General features: G+C 37.0%; 1 protein-coding gene across 2 annotated transcripts; it reads left to right on the forward strand.

Moving 5' to 3' along the window:
- Positions 1-9,070: 9,070 nt before the first annotated feature.
- Positions 9,071-16,550, forward strand: LOC139135615 (uncharacterized). Of its 2 annotated transcripts, XM_070703099.1 has the most exons (7): positions 9,071-9,487; positions 9,914-10,015; positions 10,794-10,937; positions 12,176-12,226; positions 12,889-13,087; positions 14,408-14,565; positions 15,569-16,550. In XM_070703099.1, exons 3-7 carry the CDS (start codon positions 10,904-10,906, stop codon positions 15,724-15,726), a joined length of 600 nt encoding a protein of 199 aa, XP_070559200.1. In that variant the 5' UTR covers positions 9,071-9,487; positions 9,914-10,015; positions 10,794-10,903; the 3' UTR covers positions 15,727-16,550. The 2 variants fall into 2 exon arrangements, with proteins under 2 accessions (XP_070559200.1, XP_070559199.1); XM_070703098.1 differs by lacking the exons at positions 9,071-9,487; positions 9,914-10,015; positions 10,794-10,937 and adding an exon at positions 10,946-11,228.
- The last annotated feature ends 1,484 nt before the right edge of the window (positions 16,551-18,034 follow it).

An 18,034-nucleotide genomic window follows, 5' to 3' on the forward strand; every position in this document is an offset into this window, starting at 1 on the left:
GATAATAAACTAAATTACTACCTTGCTTGCTTGGCGAATTAGGCAATCAAACTGGTCAGATAATAGACGCAACACAGTGACAAAACTTCGCGGCGAACGAGTTGAAAAGAAATCGTTACAAAACCAGAGCTAAAATAAGACAAAGGCACCAAAGCTGCAAAGAAAGGTTGGTAGTATAAATCTTTATTGGCAATATATATCATAGTCAAACGTATTAAAATAAAGAAAAACATAGCAATAAGATCCTTGTGCTTAGACACCTCTACCCCATCCCTATCCCTGGGGACGGATTTTTGTGCGAGGCCCTATGGTTGTAGTGCATTTTAATCACAGTCCCATTTACGTTTTATGTTACTGTCGATTTGCATTGCGGTCCCGACGTTCCATGTTGTAAACTAGTGCAGTCCCAACGTCCAGTGTTGCTGTTCACATGGTTCATGCAGTTGATTTGCATCGCGGTCCCAACCTTCCGTGTTGTAGCACAGTTGCGAGTGGAGTGATACGTACCGGCCGCCGCGTACTATGCATATATGCATAGTACGCGGCGGCCGGTACGTATCACTCCACTCGCAACTGTGTGAAGGGGGACACTGCACTGATACGTAAGCGGAAACCCTAGACGTTACCCCCGTGGGGAGCTTACGGAGGTGTGAAATAGTTATTTCCTTATGAGATACGGCGTCGGGCAAACTTCGGAAAGCCGGAAAAAGTCGACTGGAGAGGCTTGGGCACAGGCGCTTGGCACATTGCTGGGATAATAATCGTATTTAATATGTAGAATGTCTATATACGACTTGATTAATCATTAAAAGAATCACCGTACGTGATATTAGTGTTTGCCTATAGGCACAAATCATACCCTATGCTACTGGCGAGAAATCGTCCTGAAATCGGCTGAGCACATCAACCCAGCGACGGCCATTTTGAATAAGCTGCATGTAATGTACGCGCATGTGCATACAACCCTTGGCAGGCGGACGTGCACGTGACTATTTTGTCCACCGAAGAACGTCCCCGGATCATATGTCCCGGGAACATTCACGAGATTTGGCGAGAACCAGGGACATTTAGCACTACAAATGATCCAGGGACATTTACCACTACAAATGATCCAGGGACATTTACCACTACAAATGATCCAGGGATATTTAGCACTACAAGTGATCCAGGGACATTTACCACTACAAATGATCCTAGGACATTTACCACTACAAATGATCCAAGGACATTCTTCTGTGAATGATCCAGGGACATTTACCAATACAAATGATCTTAGGACATTTACCACTTAAAATGATCCAGGGACATTCTTCTGTGAATGATCCAGGGACATTTACCAATACAAATGATCTTAGGACATTTACCACTTAAAATGATCCAGGGACATTCTTCTGTGAATGATCCAGGGACATTTACCAATACAAATGATCTTAGGACATTTACCACTTAAAATGATCCAGGGACATTCTTCTGTGAATGATCCAGGGACATTTACCAATACAAATGATCCTAGGACATTTACCACTTAAAATGATCCAGGGACATTCTTCTGTGAATGATCCAGGGACATTGCAGTAGAAATTGGAGAGCTGATTCCAAATGATGAGATGAATAGTCTGGGTTTTGCTTTGATGTGATTCGTAATCCAGAAAGAAACTTTTTAAAGTAAACCACCAAGACTCGAGTGGAAAATACAACATTACAACTTCTTCGCACAGCACACCTTACACGCACGCCGTAAATCAAACATGGCTGTACGCATGCGCCGAATACAGTTCTCGCGAAATCTCGTGAATGTCCCCGGGACATATGATCCGGGGACGTTCTTCGGTGGACAAACTAGTCACGTGCCAGATGACGTATTGTCTTTCAATTGCTCTTCTCTCATTGGACGCGTACATTGAATGCTGCTTATTCAAAATGGCCTGCGATAGGTTGGTGTGCCCAGCCGATTTCAGGTCGATTTCAGGATCTCCTATAGAAGGAACGTTGACTTTCTTTGTTCAACAGAAACTAAAATTTATGATAATTTGTTTTTCTCAGGCTAATGATTGGTGATTTGCAAAGCGGCAATAGGCCCGAGTGATCGCCTTACTACTTCGTATTCACACCATTGTCAACAGTTTGTATTGAAACATGGGAATTTCCAGAAAATTGTACCTTGGCGTTAATTAGAAATCGCTATCACATCAGATTTTGACAAACTCTAATGAGTAGTGAAATAAATAATAACATGCGTTTATTTAATATTTATTTGTTTAATATGCGTTTATTACTCAGTGGCTAGGTTGAGAAACAGCACAAGTGGTGAAATCACTTTTGCACTTCAGGTCACTGGAAACATTGCTATTCTGTTTCACCCTAGCATTAACTTTATCATTGTGGATATATTACTGGTAAAGTCCAGGGGCTTAAGTTTGTACTCGTGCGAATAACGCCAGAGTATTTCAGCGTGAACGGGACAAAGTTGAGCATGAGAACGTTGAACTGACCCGTGTCACTGATAGGCCGTGGGCTAGAGGGGGTCTACGTGCACCCCCCCCCACAGGATAACAAACCTGTATTTTTCAGAAGCCTTGGGATCCCTAGAATACGAAATGAATTTTAACAGAAAAAATATAGGGATGGAATAGCTGTTATGGTCATGTTTTGAAGGGTACCGCAAAATCACGATTTTCCAAGCCAAATGCATTTTCGTCAAATCTGTCTTCTTGTAAGTCATGTGCTGAGCTCATTTTTTAACATAACCTCACTTGTTTGGTATCATTAGAAAGGAAATTTATTCCTCTTTAAGATGACATATTGTACTATGCAATATCTGCTACAGTTTTTGTCAAATATAACCAAAACTTACCCCTTACCCCAAAATTTAACATTGCAAATTACAGTAAATCTCAAATTCTAACAATTTTTTAGCTAGGCATAATAAAAAATGCAATGCTTTGTCTGAAATCTGTTTTATTTCATACAGGGACATGTCAGAAATATGAAATAGACTTTTAACAGAAAAAATATTGGGAATCTACAGCTGTAACAGTCATATTTTGAAGGGTACCGCAAAATAACAGTGTTGCAGATTTGCATGCATTTTTGTTAAAACTGTCTTCCTATAAGTTATCTGCTGAGCTTGTTTTTCAATATAACCTGGCTTGTTAGATATCATTAGAAAGATAATTTACTAATCTTTAGAATGACATATTGTAACATGCAATATCTTCTATACTTTTCATGATATGTAACCAAAACTTACCCCTTAATCCAAAGTTTACATTGAAAATTTCTGTCATAGCTAAAACCAAATTCTACAATATTTTTAGTTTGACACAAAAAATCTGGCCGTTTTTGCTATAAAATCTGTTTTTTTTGGTACTGGGACATGTCAGAATTATGAAATAGACTTTTAACAGAAAAAATATTGGGAATCTACAGCTATAACAGTCATATTTTGAAGGGTACTGCAAAATCACAGTATTGCAGATTTGCATGCATTTTTGTTAAATTTTTCTTCTTATAAGTTATCTGCTGAGCTTGTTTTTGAATATAACCTGGCTTGTTAGGTATCATTAGAAAGACTATTTACTAATCTTCAGAATGACATATTGTAACATGCAATATCTTCTATAGTTTTCATGATATGTAACCAAAACTTACCCCTTACCCCAAAGTTTACATTGAAAATTTCAGTCATAGCTAAAACCAAATTTTACAATTCTTTTAGCTAGAAACAAAATCTCTGGCCGTTTTTGCTATTAAATCTATTTTATTTGGTACAGGGACATGTCAGAAATATGAAATAGACTTTTAACAGAAAAAATATTAGGACTCTACAACTGTAGCGGTCATATTTTGAAGGGTCCGCAAAATATCAGTGTTGCAGATTTGCATGCATTTTTGTTAAAACTGTCTTCTTATAAGTTATCTGCTGAGCTTGTTTTTGAATATAACCTGGCTTGTTAGGTATCATTAGAAAGATAATTTACTAATCTTTAAAATGACATATTGTAATATGTAATATCTTGCATAGTTTTCATGAAATATGACCAAAACTTACCCCATACCCCAAAATTTACATTGAAAATTGCAGTCATAGCTAAAATCAAATTCTACCATTTTCTTTACCTAGACATATAAAATCAGGCATTTATTTGTATGAAATCTATTTCATTCGGTAATGAGTCATGTCAAAAATATAAAATAGACTTTTAACAGAAAAAAGATTGGAATTCTGTAGTTGTAACAGTCAGATTTTGAAGGGTACAGCAAAATCTCAGTATTCCTGACTTGCGTGCATTTTTGTTGAATCTATCGTCTTGTAAGTCAGCTGCTGAGCTTCTTATAGAATATAATGTAAGTTGTTAGGTATCATTAGTAAGATTATTTACTAGTCTTTAAAAAGACATATTGTAACATGCAATATCTTGTACAGATTTTTATGAAGTATGACAAAAACTTACCCCATACCCCAAAATTTACATCGAAAACTACTGTCATAGCTAATATCAAATTCAAGCAATTTTTTTACGCAAATTTGCCCTGATACCTGGGTACCCTTCCAAATATGATCCAAAAGGCTACAAAATCATATTATGTTCCTGTTAAAAGTTAATTTCATATTTGTAACATACTTTTCTAACAAAAACACAGATTTCTTAGATTGCATACAAGCATTGCCTTTTGTATATAAAGTTAATAAATTGTAAAAAAAGGTCGAGTTTCAGATTTGCAGTAATTTGCTGTGTAAACCTTGGGGTATGGGGTAAGCTTTGGTCCTATTTCATGAGACCTAAACAAAACATTGCATATCACAATATGTCTTTTTAAAGACCAGTAAATTACCTTTCTATTGATACCTAAGAAGCCAGGTTATGTCAAAAATCAAGCTCAGCAGATGACTTATAAGAAGACAGATTTAACAAAAAAGCAAGCGAGTTTTCAATACTGTGATTTTGCGAGACCCTTGAAAATATGACTGTTACAGCTGTAGATCCCAATATTTTTTCTGTTAAAAGTCTATTTCATATTTCTGACATGTCCCTGTACCAAATAAAATAGATTTAATAGCAAAAAGGGCCAGATTTTTTGTGTCAAGCTAAAAGAATTGTAGAATTTGGTTTTAGCTATGACAGAAATTTTCAATGTAAACTTTGGGGTAAGGGGTAAGTTTTGGTTATATATCATGAAAACTATGCAAGATATTGCATGTTACAATATGTCATTCTGAAGATTAGTAAATAGTCTTTCTAATGATACCTAACAAGCCAGGTTATATTGAAAAACAAGCTCAGCAGATAACTTATAAGAAGGAAAATTTAACAAAAATGCATGCAAATCTGCAACACCGTGATTTTGCTGTACCATTCAAAATATGATTGTTACAGCTGTAGATTCCCAATATTTTTTCTGTTAAAAGTCCATTTCATATTTCTGACATGTCCCTGTACCAAATAAAACAGATTTAATAGCAAAAAGGGCCAGATTTTTTGTGTCAAACTAAAAAAATTGTAGAATTTGGTTTTAGCTATGACAGAAATTTTTAATGTAAACTTTGGGGTAAGGGGTAAGTTTTGGTTACATATCATGAAAACTATAGAAGATATTGCATGTTACAATATATCATTCTGAAGATTAGTAAATTATCTTTCTAATGATACCTAACAAGCCAGGTTATATTGAAAAACAAGCTCAGCAGATAACTTATAGGAAGACAGTTTTAACAAAAATGCATGCAAATCTGCAACACTGTTATTTTGCGGTACCCTTCAAAATATGACTGTTACAGCTGTAGATTCCCAATATTTTTTCTGTTAAAAGTCTATTTCATATTTCTGACATGTCCCTGTATGAAATAAAACAGATTTCAGACAAAGCATTGCATTTTTTATTATGCCTAGCTAAAAAATTGTTAGAATTTGAGATTTACTGTAATTTGCAATGTTAAATTTTGGGGTAAGGGGTAAGTTTTGGTTATATTTGACAAAAACTGTAGCAGATATTGCATAGTACAATATGTCATCTTAAAGAGGAATAAATTTCCTTTCTAATGATACCAAACAAGTGAGGTTATGTTAAAAAATGAGCTCAGCACATGACTTACAAGAAGACAGATTTGACGAAAATGCATTTGGCTTGGAAAATCGTGATTTTGCGGTACCCTTCAAAACATGACCATAACAGCTATTCCATCCCTATATTTTTTCTGTTAAAATTCCATTTCGTATTCTAGGGATCCCAAGGCTTCTGAAAAATACAGGTTTGTTATCCTGTGGGGGGTGCACGTAGACCCCCCTCTAGCCCACGGACTATGATGACACTGTCAAAGCATCTCGTACTTCGTGTGTGACATGTAGAAGTGACGTCATAGGCGTTTGAAAGGGACACACAGGCACATCAGCGATCTCAGCTTGCTGGGTTCGTACTTTGTTTGCAAAGCTATAAATCAGACTAAATATAGGCCACTTCCAAAAGGCTACATGAAGCTGCTAAGCAAACAAACAAGGTTGAGACAAAAACGGAAAACTTTGGTGTTGTTAGGTGACACAAGGTTGGGATATTGGGCGAAATCCCAAGACTGGAAACACAACCACGAGATTCGAAAACAGCCAGATCTAATCTTCACAAGAATGGATTTGATCAGCTAATCGCTCCCGCCTTCTTAACGAAACTGCTGTCAAACTTGATGAGTTTACATCACATTAAGCATTCCTCATCGGTTTATATATCTAAGACGACGTTAGATAGACATAAATTTGTTTTGGTTTTTCGCACGTATGCAGAAACCTTCATTGTTGGCAGTCTATTGGTTGTGTACTGTCACCACTTCTGTATATTCTATATACCGATGATTGCAGAAATCACCATGATGATAGATTTATAATTAAGTTCGCAGATGACTCTGCCATAATCAGTCTACTTCAAAATCATGAAAGAAATCATGGGCCAGTGGTTGATGACTTTGTAAAGTGGTGTAAAAGTTCTTTCCTCGAACTTAACATTGATAAGACCAAAGATTTGTGTGTAGATTTCAGGAAAGACGCACCATTAGCTGATGTAACAATTATCAATGGTAAAAAAGTGGAAATTGTTGAGAAATACAAACATCTGGGTTCTATTTTGGATAATAAGCTGCGATGGGAGGATAACATTAATATGATATTATGTAAATGCCAGCAGCGTCTGTTCTTCTTGAGGAAATTGAATTTCTTCAAAGTTGACAGAAGGATGCTTGTGCTTTTTTACAGATCATGTATTGAAAGTGTCTTAAGTTTTTTCGCTCATTTGCTGGTTTGGAAACCTCACTGTACAGTGCAAGAACAAACTTGGTAGAATAGTAAACATCTGTAGTAAAATAATTGGAGTACAACAAACAAGTCTCAGTATATTGTATAAAAAACAAGTTTTACACCACCCACTTTACAAGGAATTCAATATTTTACCATCTCGCCGACGTTATAGGGTTCCAATAACTAGAACAAACAGATCAAAACATTCGTTCATTCCCACTGCAATTTCTGTACTGAATCAAAACAGAAACGACTAGTCATCTCTGCTTTTAATGTGTTTTAACGTCACTGACCTTTTTTAAATATTTTATAGATGTCTTATCATTGTAACTTTTTAACTTGTCCGCTGTCGTACAAAGAATTGCCCACGTTTTGGGATAATAAAGAGCTGTTGTATTGTATTGTATTGTATTGTATTGTATTGTATTGCATTGCATTGCATTGTATTGTATTGTATTGTATTGTATTGTATTGTATTGTATTGTATTGTATTGTATTGCATTGTATTGTATTGTATTGTATTGTATTGTATTGTATTGTATTGTATTGTATTGTATTGTATTGTATTGTATTGTATTGTATTGTATTGTATCTATTAATTAAGTGTTACTTTGTTATTAAGGAACCCGAGGGGGAGGGCCAGTGTTTTTCAAAATTACACAGCAAGAAAACTAATGACCCTTCAAAAAACTTTTCAAGAAAAATATTAATCTTCTTGCGTGTCACAGCCCATATCAATCATATTTTAATTGATGTATAATTTCTCATTAGACCTATGACCTTTCAAGGAGTACTCTTCAAACATTGTAAATAATGACTTTTATACAAAAATTCAATCAATTCGATGAGAAGGAGACTACATTTCACAACACATAAGTCTTGCAACTACTTGAAGTACATTGGATATTCAAAATTACAAGAGACAATAGCTGTAATGTTTGCCTTCATTTGTAGTAAGGCATGTAGTTGTAAAGAGTGCGCTGTTATTGTTTGGCGAGAAACTTACAACAGCTTTAAAGTGAATATTTAACAATATGTGCATATAAATGCACAGACAAAGCGAGTTCTGCAGGGGAAAAATTGTAAACAGTTTACCACTAGACTACCACGTAAAGTGAATTGGTATTTTCGGGCGATATTACATCATATATGTTTTTCACATCTGCACTTTTCAATCACCTGATTCTCATTACCATATATACATTTTATTAATTGTGAAAATCTATAAATGCACAGACGCAGGTACTTTGTATCTTAAAAAAGTTCATAGTTTTCTCATAGACTTCCGTCTATGGTGAATCAACTTAATCATGAAATTCCAAAATCAAATTTCGTGTACACATGTGCACTTGCACAGGCACATAGAAAAAAAGACTAGCGTCGGGTATTGTTAAAGGTGTGAAGTGGTTGTGTAATTCCCTCCATGTACGCCTCGCCCCAGGAAGCTCCCGACTCTGCTTTCCGAAGAGTGCCGAACATGCACTATTCGGTAGTTTCCGGATTTTCACCAGTTTTTAAGCGAAAGTATGTTTGGCAAAGTTGGTGTTATTGTTGTTGTGTAGTGCTGAGCGTGCATGAATCTCGTAATCATACTCTCTCTCTCTCTCTCTCTCTCTCTCTCCTCTCTTCACAGACACACAGACACACAGACATATATATATATATATATATATTGTGTGTATATATATATTATATATATATATATATATATATATATATATATAATCAGGACCATTATCGGCCACATCTTGCCTTCTTATATATGCACAAAAACGGGTGACCCTCCCCCAAATGTATGTGCAAAACTTTATGACCATCAAAGCGCAGGGCCTCTCCCATGTAAGTTTGTAGAGTCCCTAAATCTAAAATAGCTAGCATAAGGAACTTCACCAGAATATCTTATCATTGCAGCTATATCACTGACTGGTTGACGGCTACGCTGTTGTATCGACGGCCATCCAGCGTCCCTAGAAGGGTAAAGTCGAATTTCTGACCTACTTCAATTCCCATGTTATTCAACCGAGCGACATTCCACCTCTGTCCAGATTTTTATCAGCAATGGTATCGAAAAGCGAAGTAATAAGAAGTTCTTACCCATGGTTAATTTACGACAGAGTTGAATCAAGTGTTTTTGCAAGTTTACATAAATAATCCATGGAATCAGGTTGAAGAGTTATATTTAACTAGAGGTGTAACAAACCAAACAGGTAAGAATATACGCGCGTGAAGGTAGTATGCGCCTCGAAAATGAAAGACTTAAACTTTTGATCAAACTTTCCTCAAAGAATCCTTAGATTCTCTCTCAAAATCAAGAATAAAAATCGGGGGTCATCGCACACCGTTGATACTAGAGAAGCATATTACCCAAGATTTTCCGATATTTGAAGTTAAGAATGGCCGCCATCCCTCTTTATTGATGAAAATAAAATTTTCAATTTTCGAAAAACTAAGACGGTTAAATTTTTTCTTACAACAAGAGCTTTAAAATGAACCCTAATAAGTGTTCGATCAGAAAGAATTGAAAAATGTTTAAGAGTCCAAATATCTGTCCCCGAGGCGTATCCACCTTAAACTGGTTAGAATAAAACAAGATTGGACTACACAATACCTGTATTTTTTGTTCGTTAAAACAGATAATACATTTTCCCGCAATACTATTGACAAGAGAGGATGCCGGTGTATCATTTACCTTCAGTTTTCATCAGGTCTAAACTCTACAAAATCGCCAACTTACTGTAAGTCTTTTAAATAAGATACATTGTCTTCATCTGAGCAGATAATTTTAAATCAAACTCGGAGGGTTGATCCCATCAGGGATGGTTTCACTTGAGCGTGGAAAATGGAGACGTGTGCGCCCTCTGCGACAGAGCGTTGCTGTAGAATTGATTTTGATTGAATTTGGTTTGTAATTGCGTACGGATAGACATGGACAAAGTTAATTGTGAGACAAGTAATTCATTTTTTCATATAGTTTACGTTCAGATATTAAATGTCAACGTCCTTGCGGAGTTGTAGCAATTCATGCTATTTAACTAGGTGTCCACAGGCGTGCTGTGAACTGGGTAGTTTAAATAGTGTAGAGTTTATGCTGTAATTTAATGCTACGTTCCGACGTTCTCATAGAGGATAGTCTACGCATGAGAATGTCGGAATGTAGCATAAACTCACAGCATAAACTCTACGCTATTACATGCAAAAACTGCCCAGCTCACAGCACGCCTGTGTAGCTCTCATGAAGCTCTGAGAACTAACATGGGAGATACAGTTGAAAAAATAATTTGTGACTGCGAAGGAATTCGAATATTTCACTGTAGAGGAAACTGGTACATATCTCCGAGGCGACAAAGTGTTTCGAGAGATTGTGTTTATGCAATAAAATGGTGCTTTGGCATTTGATGGTATACATGTGATTACACAAAGTTTAGTTCCTTGAGTGGGAAATGATTAGTCTAAATGATAACACCTTCACACTGTGAAGGACAGAATGTTACTTGTGCCTTCTTTTTTGTTCAGTGTATCAATGGCAAGATTGAAGGTTGAGGTCGAAGTGGCTGTATCTCGCGACTGCTGCATCCGCCATCATTCTATGCCACGATTCTCCTAGCGATTTCTGAACAGAGAAAATGACACGGATTCAAAGGAAACTGAAGACAGCAGGTATATCTTGTTAATGTCTAATCAAAACTGCCGTGATAGCTCGGCAGGTTAACGAGGATTTACGGCGAATGCCAGAACAAATTCGTGAAATTGGCGCCACTGATATAATCGCAAATAGCCGTTGGGAGCGCTGTTTGTTTTGACGATTGGGAACTGAGACGTGCCTGTCACTGAGCAAGAGGCCCTGTGTTGAAAATATTTACCTGTGTACAACGTGTGAAGAGAATATATAAGGTTTAATGGCAAGTTGGAGTTTAATTACCTTTAATGTTATGGTGTTTATAGCAACAGGTACGTATGTTTTCCAAACTGCTTCTGCTCGACTCTCTTGACAAAATATCTAGGTCATGGATGCAATTTGTTGGAGTAAATTACGACTTGCCTTACAGTTACTAGGGCATTAGGTACATTATTGCGCTTGTGAATTTCCGCTCGTTGCTATATTTATGTCACCTTTGCCGAAATGTTTAATTTTTTTCTTGATTCGCCTTGTGATTTCATGCCAACGGCTGAAACACATAAGAATAGTCACCATGTCATGGTGGGAGTGCAATTCTAGAATTTTGAAGACAACTGACAAAATTTATATTATTAGAGGAACCTCACACGTTATGGAATTTCATACAGTCGACAGTGGAGTATTATTGCTTCCAACACGGTCTTTTTGAGGGGTCTCAAGCGGGGCTGGGCGAAATAGGGCGTTTTGAAGCGTTACATCAGTAAGTTCGTCGAGAATGCGAAATTTGCTTAACAAACGTTTACATGTAACTGATCATAATAATCAGGAAATATTTGATAATTAACGTTCAAGCCAGCCAGTAGGCCCTACATGAAATTTTATCTAGAGCATGATGAAATACCAAACTTGATACACATTTCGCAATTTTACTTTTCTCGATCGACTATTTTTCACAGAGACATTTATAAAAGGAAAATATGTGGCCGTTCCTTTTTTGACAGGTTTTTAAACTCTGAATCTCTTTGGTCGATTGATGCGCATGTCATCCCTTCGTGTCGTGAGTCACAGTGTAAGATCAGATGATCAAAGATTGATGAAGCTGCATATAGCAAGACAATTAGATTATACATCAATCCGGACGAAGGACTGCAGTTTTGTTTTCAAATCCTATTAACAGTTGATTGCCGCTGATAAGACTGCAGATGGCAAACACGCGTTTTTCACTGAAGCTTTTCTCACTTATGTTGCCTTAGAGTAAACAAACACACTGTCGTTTCAGAAATAGCTGGACACCTATTCCTTAGAAATACAGATAAGCATATGGCACAGGGTAAGTCGTGAAAACATCATGTCAATTCTACAATTATACGATTGAACGAAGATTACAAAGTCCAAATTTGGTTGCAATTTCTATTTTTCGCGTGACAGCCTTAAGCTTAACTAGGTACATATACGGGCACAGATAGCAAGATAGATAGATAGATAGATAGATAGATAGATAGATAGATAGATAGATAGATAGATAGATAGATAGATAGATAGATAGATAGATAGATAGATACATACATACATACATACATACATACATACATACGTACGTACGTACATACATACATACATACATACATACACACACACATACATACATACATACATACATACATACATACATACATACATACATACATACATACATACACACATACATACATACATACATACGTACGTACATACATACATACATACATACATACGTACATACATACATACATACATACATACGTACGTACTTCGGTTTGAATATTGTCTTTGAATCCCTCCTTTCGCGATAAAAACTATCACGTAGATTTCACTATCTCACGTCGATTTCACAATTTTTAAAAACAAACAGAAATTTTCAAAGAAATCAGTTGGCGTTCCGCTGACCCTGAAAACACGCATTTCTCTTTATTCTTTACAACTTATTATAACATTTTATTTTATATCTTCAAGTTGGCGTTGGAGTGAGGTTACATATATGTGGTGGAAATCTGAACGGCCATGGTGTACAGTCCGAACAGTTTGATTGCTATCCCCAACTCTGTTGCGGTCACAATTGCTGTGTGAACGTCTCAGGGCATAATGACGTGCCGAAAGCTGTCCTTGACTCCACAACTGATAAACCAGACGATGTCCTTGTTGGAAAAGTCAGGTAATTTAAACACAGGTAACGTTGAACCTGTCACAAAAAGCTGCTATCGATGATGATTTTGTGCACGTGACCGCGCGAGATCTTGTAAAAATACTTCAAGCACTCTGGTGACATGAAACGTTGAAGGACCGAGCTCTACAAATTGAGAACAAGGGTTCGATTGATTTTGATAAAAAGCTTTCAACAATTCATTGTGTGTAAGATAAGTCGAAGGCCGTGTTTGGGGCTACTTGTATTTTAATTCCAATGTATTTATAGCTAGCATCGTGATTCCCAAGTAAGCATTTACCACGAATCATGCATTTCCGCGACAAGAAAGGTCTTGTGAAATCTACTGTATTGGTCCACTATGTAAACTTCCACTCAATACATCAAAGCGGTACCAGCTCATGAACGAAACCAACAGCCTTCAGTATATCACCTACCATCCAATCAAATAGCGGCAATCTATAAATTGAAAGCAAATCCGTACATCGTAATTTATGCACATGAACCAGCTGATCGCTGTCAACTACACAGCAATGACCGACAATTATGGAGGAGATTTCAAAAGCCGTTCTTTACAACTTCCTGCAAAATAATTTTGCAAGTTTCCTTCCGGAGACTTTAATCCGGGAAATCGGCTTTTGTGATTCTCTGGAGCAGAGATGCAAGTTTATTTTAAGATCATTCGAGCTTTTGCGCAATACAATAGGTTTGCATGAACACATGACTGATCCAACATTCAATGCTAATCATTGCTCGCACCGTTTCTTGAAAAGCCAGTCTCCTGTAAAAGTATGTCTTTGTTCGTCTTAGGAAAATGGCCAAACGAAGTAAAAAATTGAAGCAATGACAACATAGAAACAAACAATACGTCTGATCAAAAAAAACCTAAAACCTAAATCGGATAAACAATATTTTACAATTTACTGAATTGATATTCAATCTATTCATGGTGACATTGTCAACCACTTTACCCTTCATAACATAAATTTGGTCTTTTTTGATGTTAAATGGTCATGCTGATGAAATAATGAAATTTGCAAACATTTCACTGCCATTCTTTGCTTTTAGGTTGAAAAAATGGTTCGCCGAATAATATTCTTTTCTCTTGCAGTTCCAGATGAATGTTTCCATGCTTCGTATACCAGACAATCACAAACTTCTTGCTCGCCACACGTTATATTTAGGAAGCCTGAATTTTGAAGTTCAGTCTGATAGACTTGAGTAGATAAGTTGGTAGCTCTTAGAAAATATTCTTACCAGCATTTTTTTCACGATACTCGTCACTACAGATTACCTAAGGAGATGTGCTTCGCCTCTCTGTTTTCTCAACAGTGTCGTTGTTGTCATAGGAACCGTCGTCGGCCTCATCGTGGTTCTTTTCGTCGCAGTTGTTGTGACCATCTGCGCATGCGTCTTTCGTCCATGTAATGACTGTTGCATCCGCACGACCTCCCGGAACACCAGATATTCATCCACGTCTACGGTCACCGGTAGGTCTTACTCGATTTCGGGCCGAAGGTTTCAGACCAAAGCCAAATTTCCAAATTAAAGTAACGAACACATTCGACAGGTTTTACGGTGGCTGATATTGTGTTCCTCTGTATAAATAATGGCAAATGCTTTTACTGACGATTAAAAGATATATTTAAGATATGTGTACTTTTAAAATCTTAGGGAACAGCTGGCAAAATACATTTTCCGGGATCAAAACTCTGACTGTATGTTTCCAGAAGCGAAACGACGACCTGTGTGTTATATGTGCAGAAGAAAATATGCTAAAGTAGTTTAACTAGTACTGTAGAATGCGCCTCGGGGATATTTGGCTAGCACTTAGCATTTGCTTAGGGCTCGTTTTTAAGCACTAGGAGTAAGCAAAGTTTTCACCGGGTTATTTTTGAGAAAATCGAAAATTCAATTATCCCCATTTTGAATTACAGGTGTCGGGAAATTGGGTAATTTGTGTGTCACGTGCCACATTTTGCACGATGATCCCTGATTTCCAAGTTGTTCCTTGTGTCGAAAGGGAATTGTTGAAAGTTTTAGCAAAAGTTTAAGTCTATCAATTCCGATACTCGCACTACCTTAATTGGTATTAAAATCAAACAAATTTACAAACGAACAATCATCAAACAAATCACAGGACAATTTTTACTCAAATACAAATTAAAAACAACAAAAAAAAGTAAAAAAAACGTAAGAGAAAAACGGAACGGGAGAGAAAATTATTCACTTTTCATAATTTTTCCTGCTGGATCGAAAAAACAACATCGACCAAAACCTAAATAAAAAAAAAAAATAAAAAAGATCGGAATATATAGTTAAACATATACCGAGAGCTTACTTTGTATTTTCGGTATATAGCGAATGAACTTTTGCTTCAAATGATTATGTAATTACAATCCTGAATGATTTTTAACATCAGGGAAATAAATTCATAATGTTCAAATAAGGCTGCTCATAATTTTCTTACAATCGAGGAATTTTTAATTTCAGGAGGAAGTGCAGTACTTGCAACAAATCAACGTCAAATGGCGGCGTCTGTTCCGGATTCGACGGTAACCGCTGCCGGCATATGTTACGTGGCGGTATCAGCGTTGAACCCAGTACAGCAAACTGTCAACAGTCATGCAACAAATTCATGTGACAGCTAGCTAAGTCGGCAGCTTGGTGTGAATTCCGTCGTGTATTCGATAAACGCATTTTCTAGTCACCCTTTGCAGCAGGTACAGCTCAACGGCGAACCCTATGTCACCAAGGCTATCCAGATACGGTTGAAGTAATTCGACACAGCATCGGTGTCGGTTCTGTGACAGGCACTGTATTGTTTGAAAACGACAACTCAGTGGTCACGCTAGAGTAGTTCTGTGCGATGTTACGAATTTTTAATTATTATTGCGGAGAAACCTGAACAGCCTCCAATTTATAATTAGTCATGTTTTAGAAAAACCGATACGAGCACTTTGCTAGACAGAGCATGAAAATGTACAAATTTGGGTTAATGTGTAATATTATTGGGCAAATGGTCAAATTATGCAGTATCGTTGGGTACTCAAATACACGTAACGAAGTGTCGGTGACCAGATTATGAATAAGGCATCCTAATCCCCTCAGATGACTTTCTGTTTGAAACTAGTGGGATTGAGTTTGCGTCGCGTCTAGACATAAAAAGTAATCGTATTTTGAAAAGATGAAGAAACAAAACAAACCAGTTGCGAGTGTACCTTGTAGTAGTTACATGTGTAAAAGTCACCAAGCATATGTGTTTCACACGTCCATGCATTTATTTTCCCGATGGAGTTGTGGTAATGTCAGTGACACGCATTACTTCGTCCCTTCTGTACACCGGCACTTTTCTGTACTCTTTGTGGAGTGTGCACTGTGTGAAGAATTTCCTTTCATGTAGACTAACGAAGCAAATCCGTCCATTACATTGATGAAAATATTAGATGTTGGCTATTAAAAACCTACAATAACCAATCTGTTTGAATTATTCAGTCTCACTGAATTCCAAAAAATAATATGACGGGAAACCGTACCCGTACTGTGGTATTGACTCTTAAACGCCGACCGAATAAAGAAACGTTTTCATATGCAAATATTTTCCATCAGTTACCATGGTGACCAATATGGCTGGATGGATCATACTCAAATTGTTTTGACGAAAATAGTGAGATGTCTTTCAGAAGACGAAACATCACTAGATCCAAAAGGTAAACTAAGGTCAAAGGGTCAAGGTACTGTAATGATGCCATGCTGGTCTATTCAGCGACAAATAGATATCTTGTCACTGAACACAGCACCGTATATGCAGCTAAACTTTAGACATACACTATGTGTTGAGGCAAATGGCTTCATAACAAATAATTTTATGTAAAAGCTGTCGGCGTTTCTTCCCACAAAGAACCTCTGCTCTGCTACCTTTCAAGCACACTTCAAATCAATTTACTATTTGAAATTAGAAAAAGCAAGAATGTAGCAGTGTTGTTGGTTAAAACCCATCGGACTACGCAGCAGCGCACATACGCATCTGTCGACCACATGTCTCAGTAAAGGCCAGATTGTCGAAATATCGGATTGTGCAATTAATAGTGATGAATTTCCCAAGAAATGTATCTTGTACCACACCAAATAATCTTCAGTGCATTAATTCCATTCTGTTTGTTTCTGAGGACAACCTCAAACCGTTGTCCACATGAAAGATGACCAAACATGTCATGACGGTCAGTGGCCCCCTGTTTACATTTTGGAATTCCCGGTGACTTTTAACGTTTAGCGCCACCATGCGAGCTCATGCATCACACTTTCTTTCAAGTAATGGGCTGTATCTCTGAGTCCATGTCCAGCACGACACATAGGTACCAAGGATTGTTTATATTTACTATTGATTGTTCTCATTTCAAGACAAGGCTGCGTTGCGTGGACATCACATGTAATTGCGAACATTTGGCAAAGAGCGATTCGATGTTCTCTTGTCTGTCTGTTCTCCCTGATGGTTTTCTTGGTCATTGTCATGACTTAATTTAGTTTCTGAGTACATTTATGAATGCCACTACCTCAAGTTTGCATTTTCCCTCAGAATACTTCTATTTTTCATTATACCCGTGAAGCACAAAATGGTGAGTTAAGTTATATAGGACAAATTTAGGTACGTGGTTATATTTGTATGAGAGAGAGAGAGAGAGAGAGAGAGAGAGAGAGAGAGAGAGAGAGAGAGAGAGAGAGAGAGACTGACTTAGTCATTGTGTCCTTGTGAGGATAAGTTATATGAAGGAGTTCAAAGTGGAATGCCAAGAGGGGAATCATTATGGTTTTTTTTATATGTTGCTGCGAACTGAACCTGAAATCGTCCACAGACGGTTTTAATCATTTCCCTCGTGGTGTGTTCAATTAAACTGTTTCACGACCTCATAAATCAATGAAATAGTTGAGGTGATAATAGTCCCTTATAACCTGACTAAC

This window comes from Ptychodera flava, chromosome 6 (genome assembly GCF_041260155.1).
Source record: "Ptychodera flava strain L36383 chromosome 6, AS_Pfla_20210202, whole genome shotgun sequence".
Taxonomy (NCBI): domain Eukaryota; kingdom Metazoa; phylum Hemichordata; class Enteropneusta; family Ptychoderidae; genus Ptychodera; species Ptychodera flava.

Bases quoted from the DNA above. Each gene is read 5' to 3' on its own strand.
- LOC139135615 (XM_070703098.1), top strand. From the start codon at position 11,177: ATGGCAAGTTGGAGTTTAATTACCTTTAATGTTATGGTGTTTATAGCA. The intron at 13,088-14,407 runs GTAATTTAAACA...TTTTCTCAACAG, and splicing joins GTCCTTGTTGGAAAAGTCAG to TGTCGTTGTTGTCATAGGAA. The intron at 14,566-15,568 runs GTAGGTCTTACT...TTTTAATTTCAG, and splicing joins ATCCACGTCTACGGTCACCG to GAGGAAGTGCAGTACTTGCA.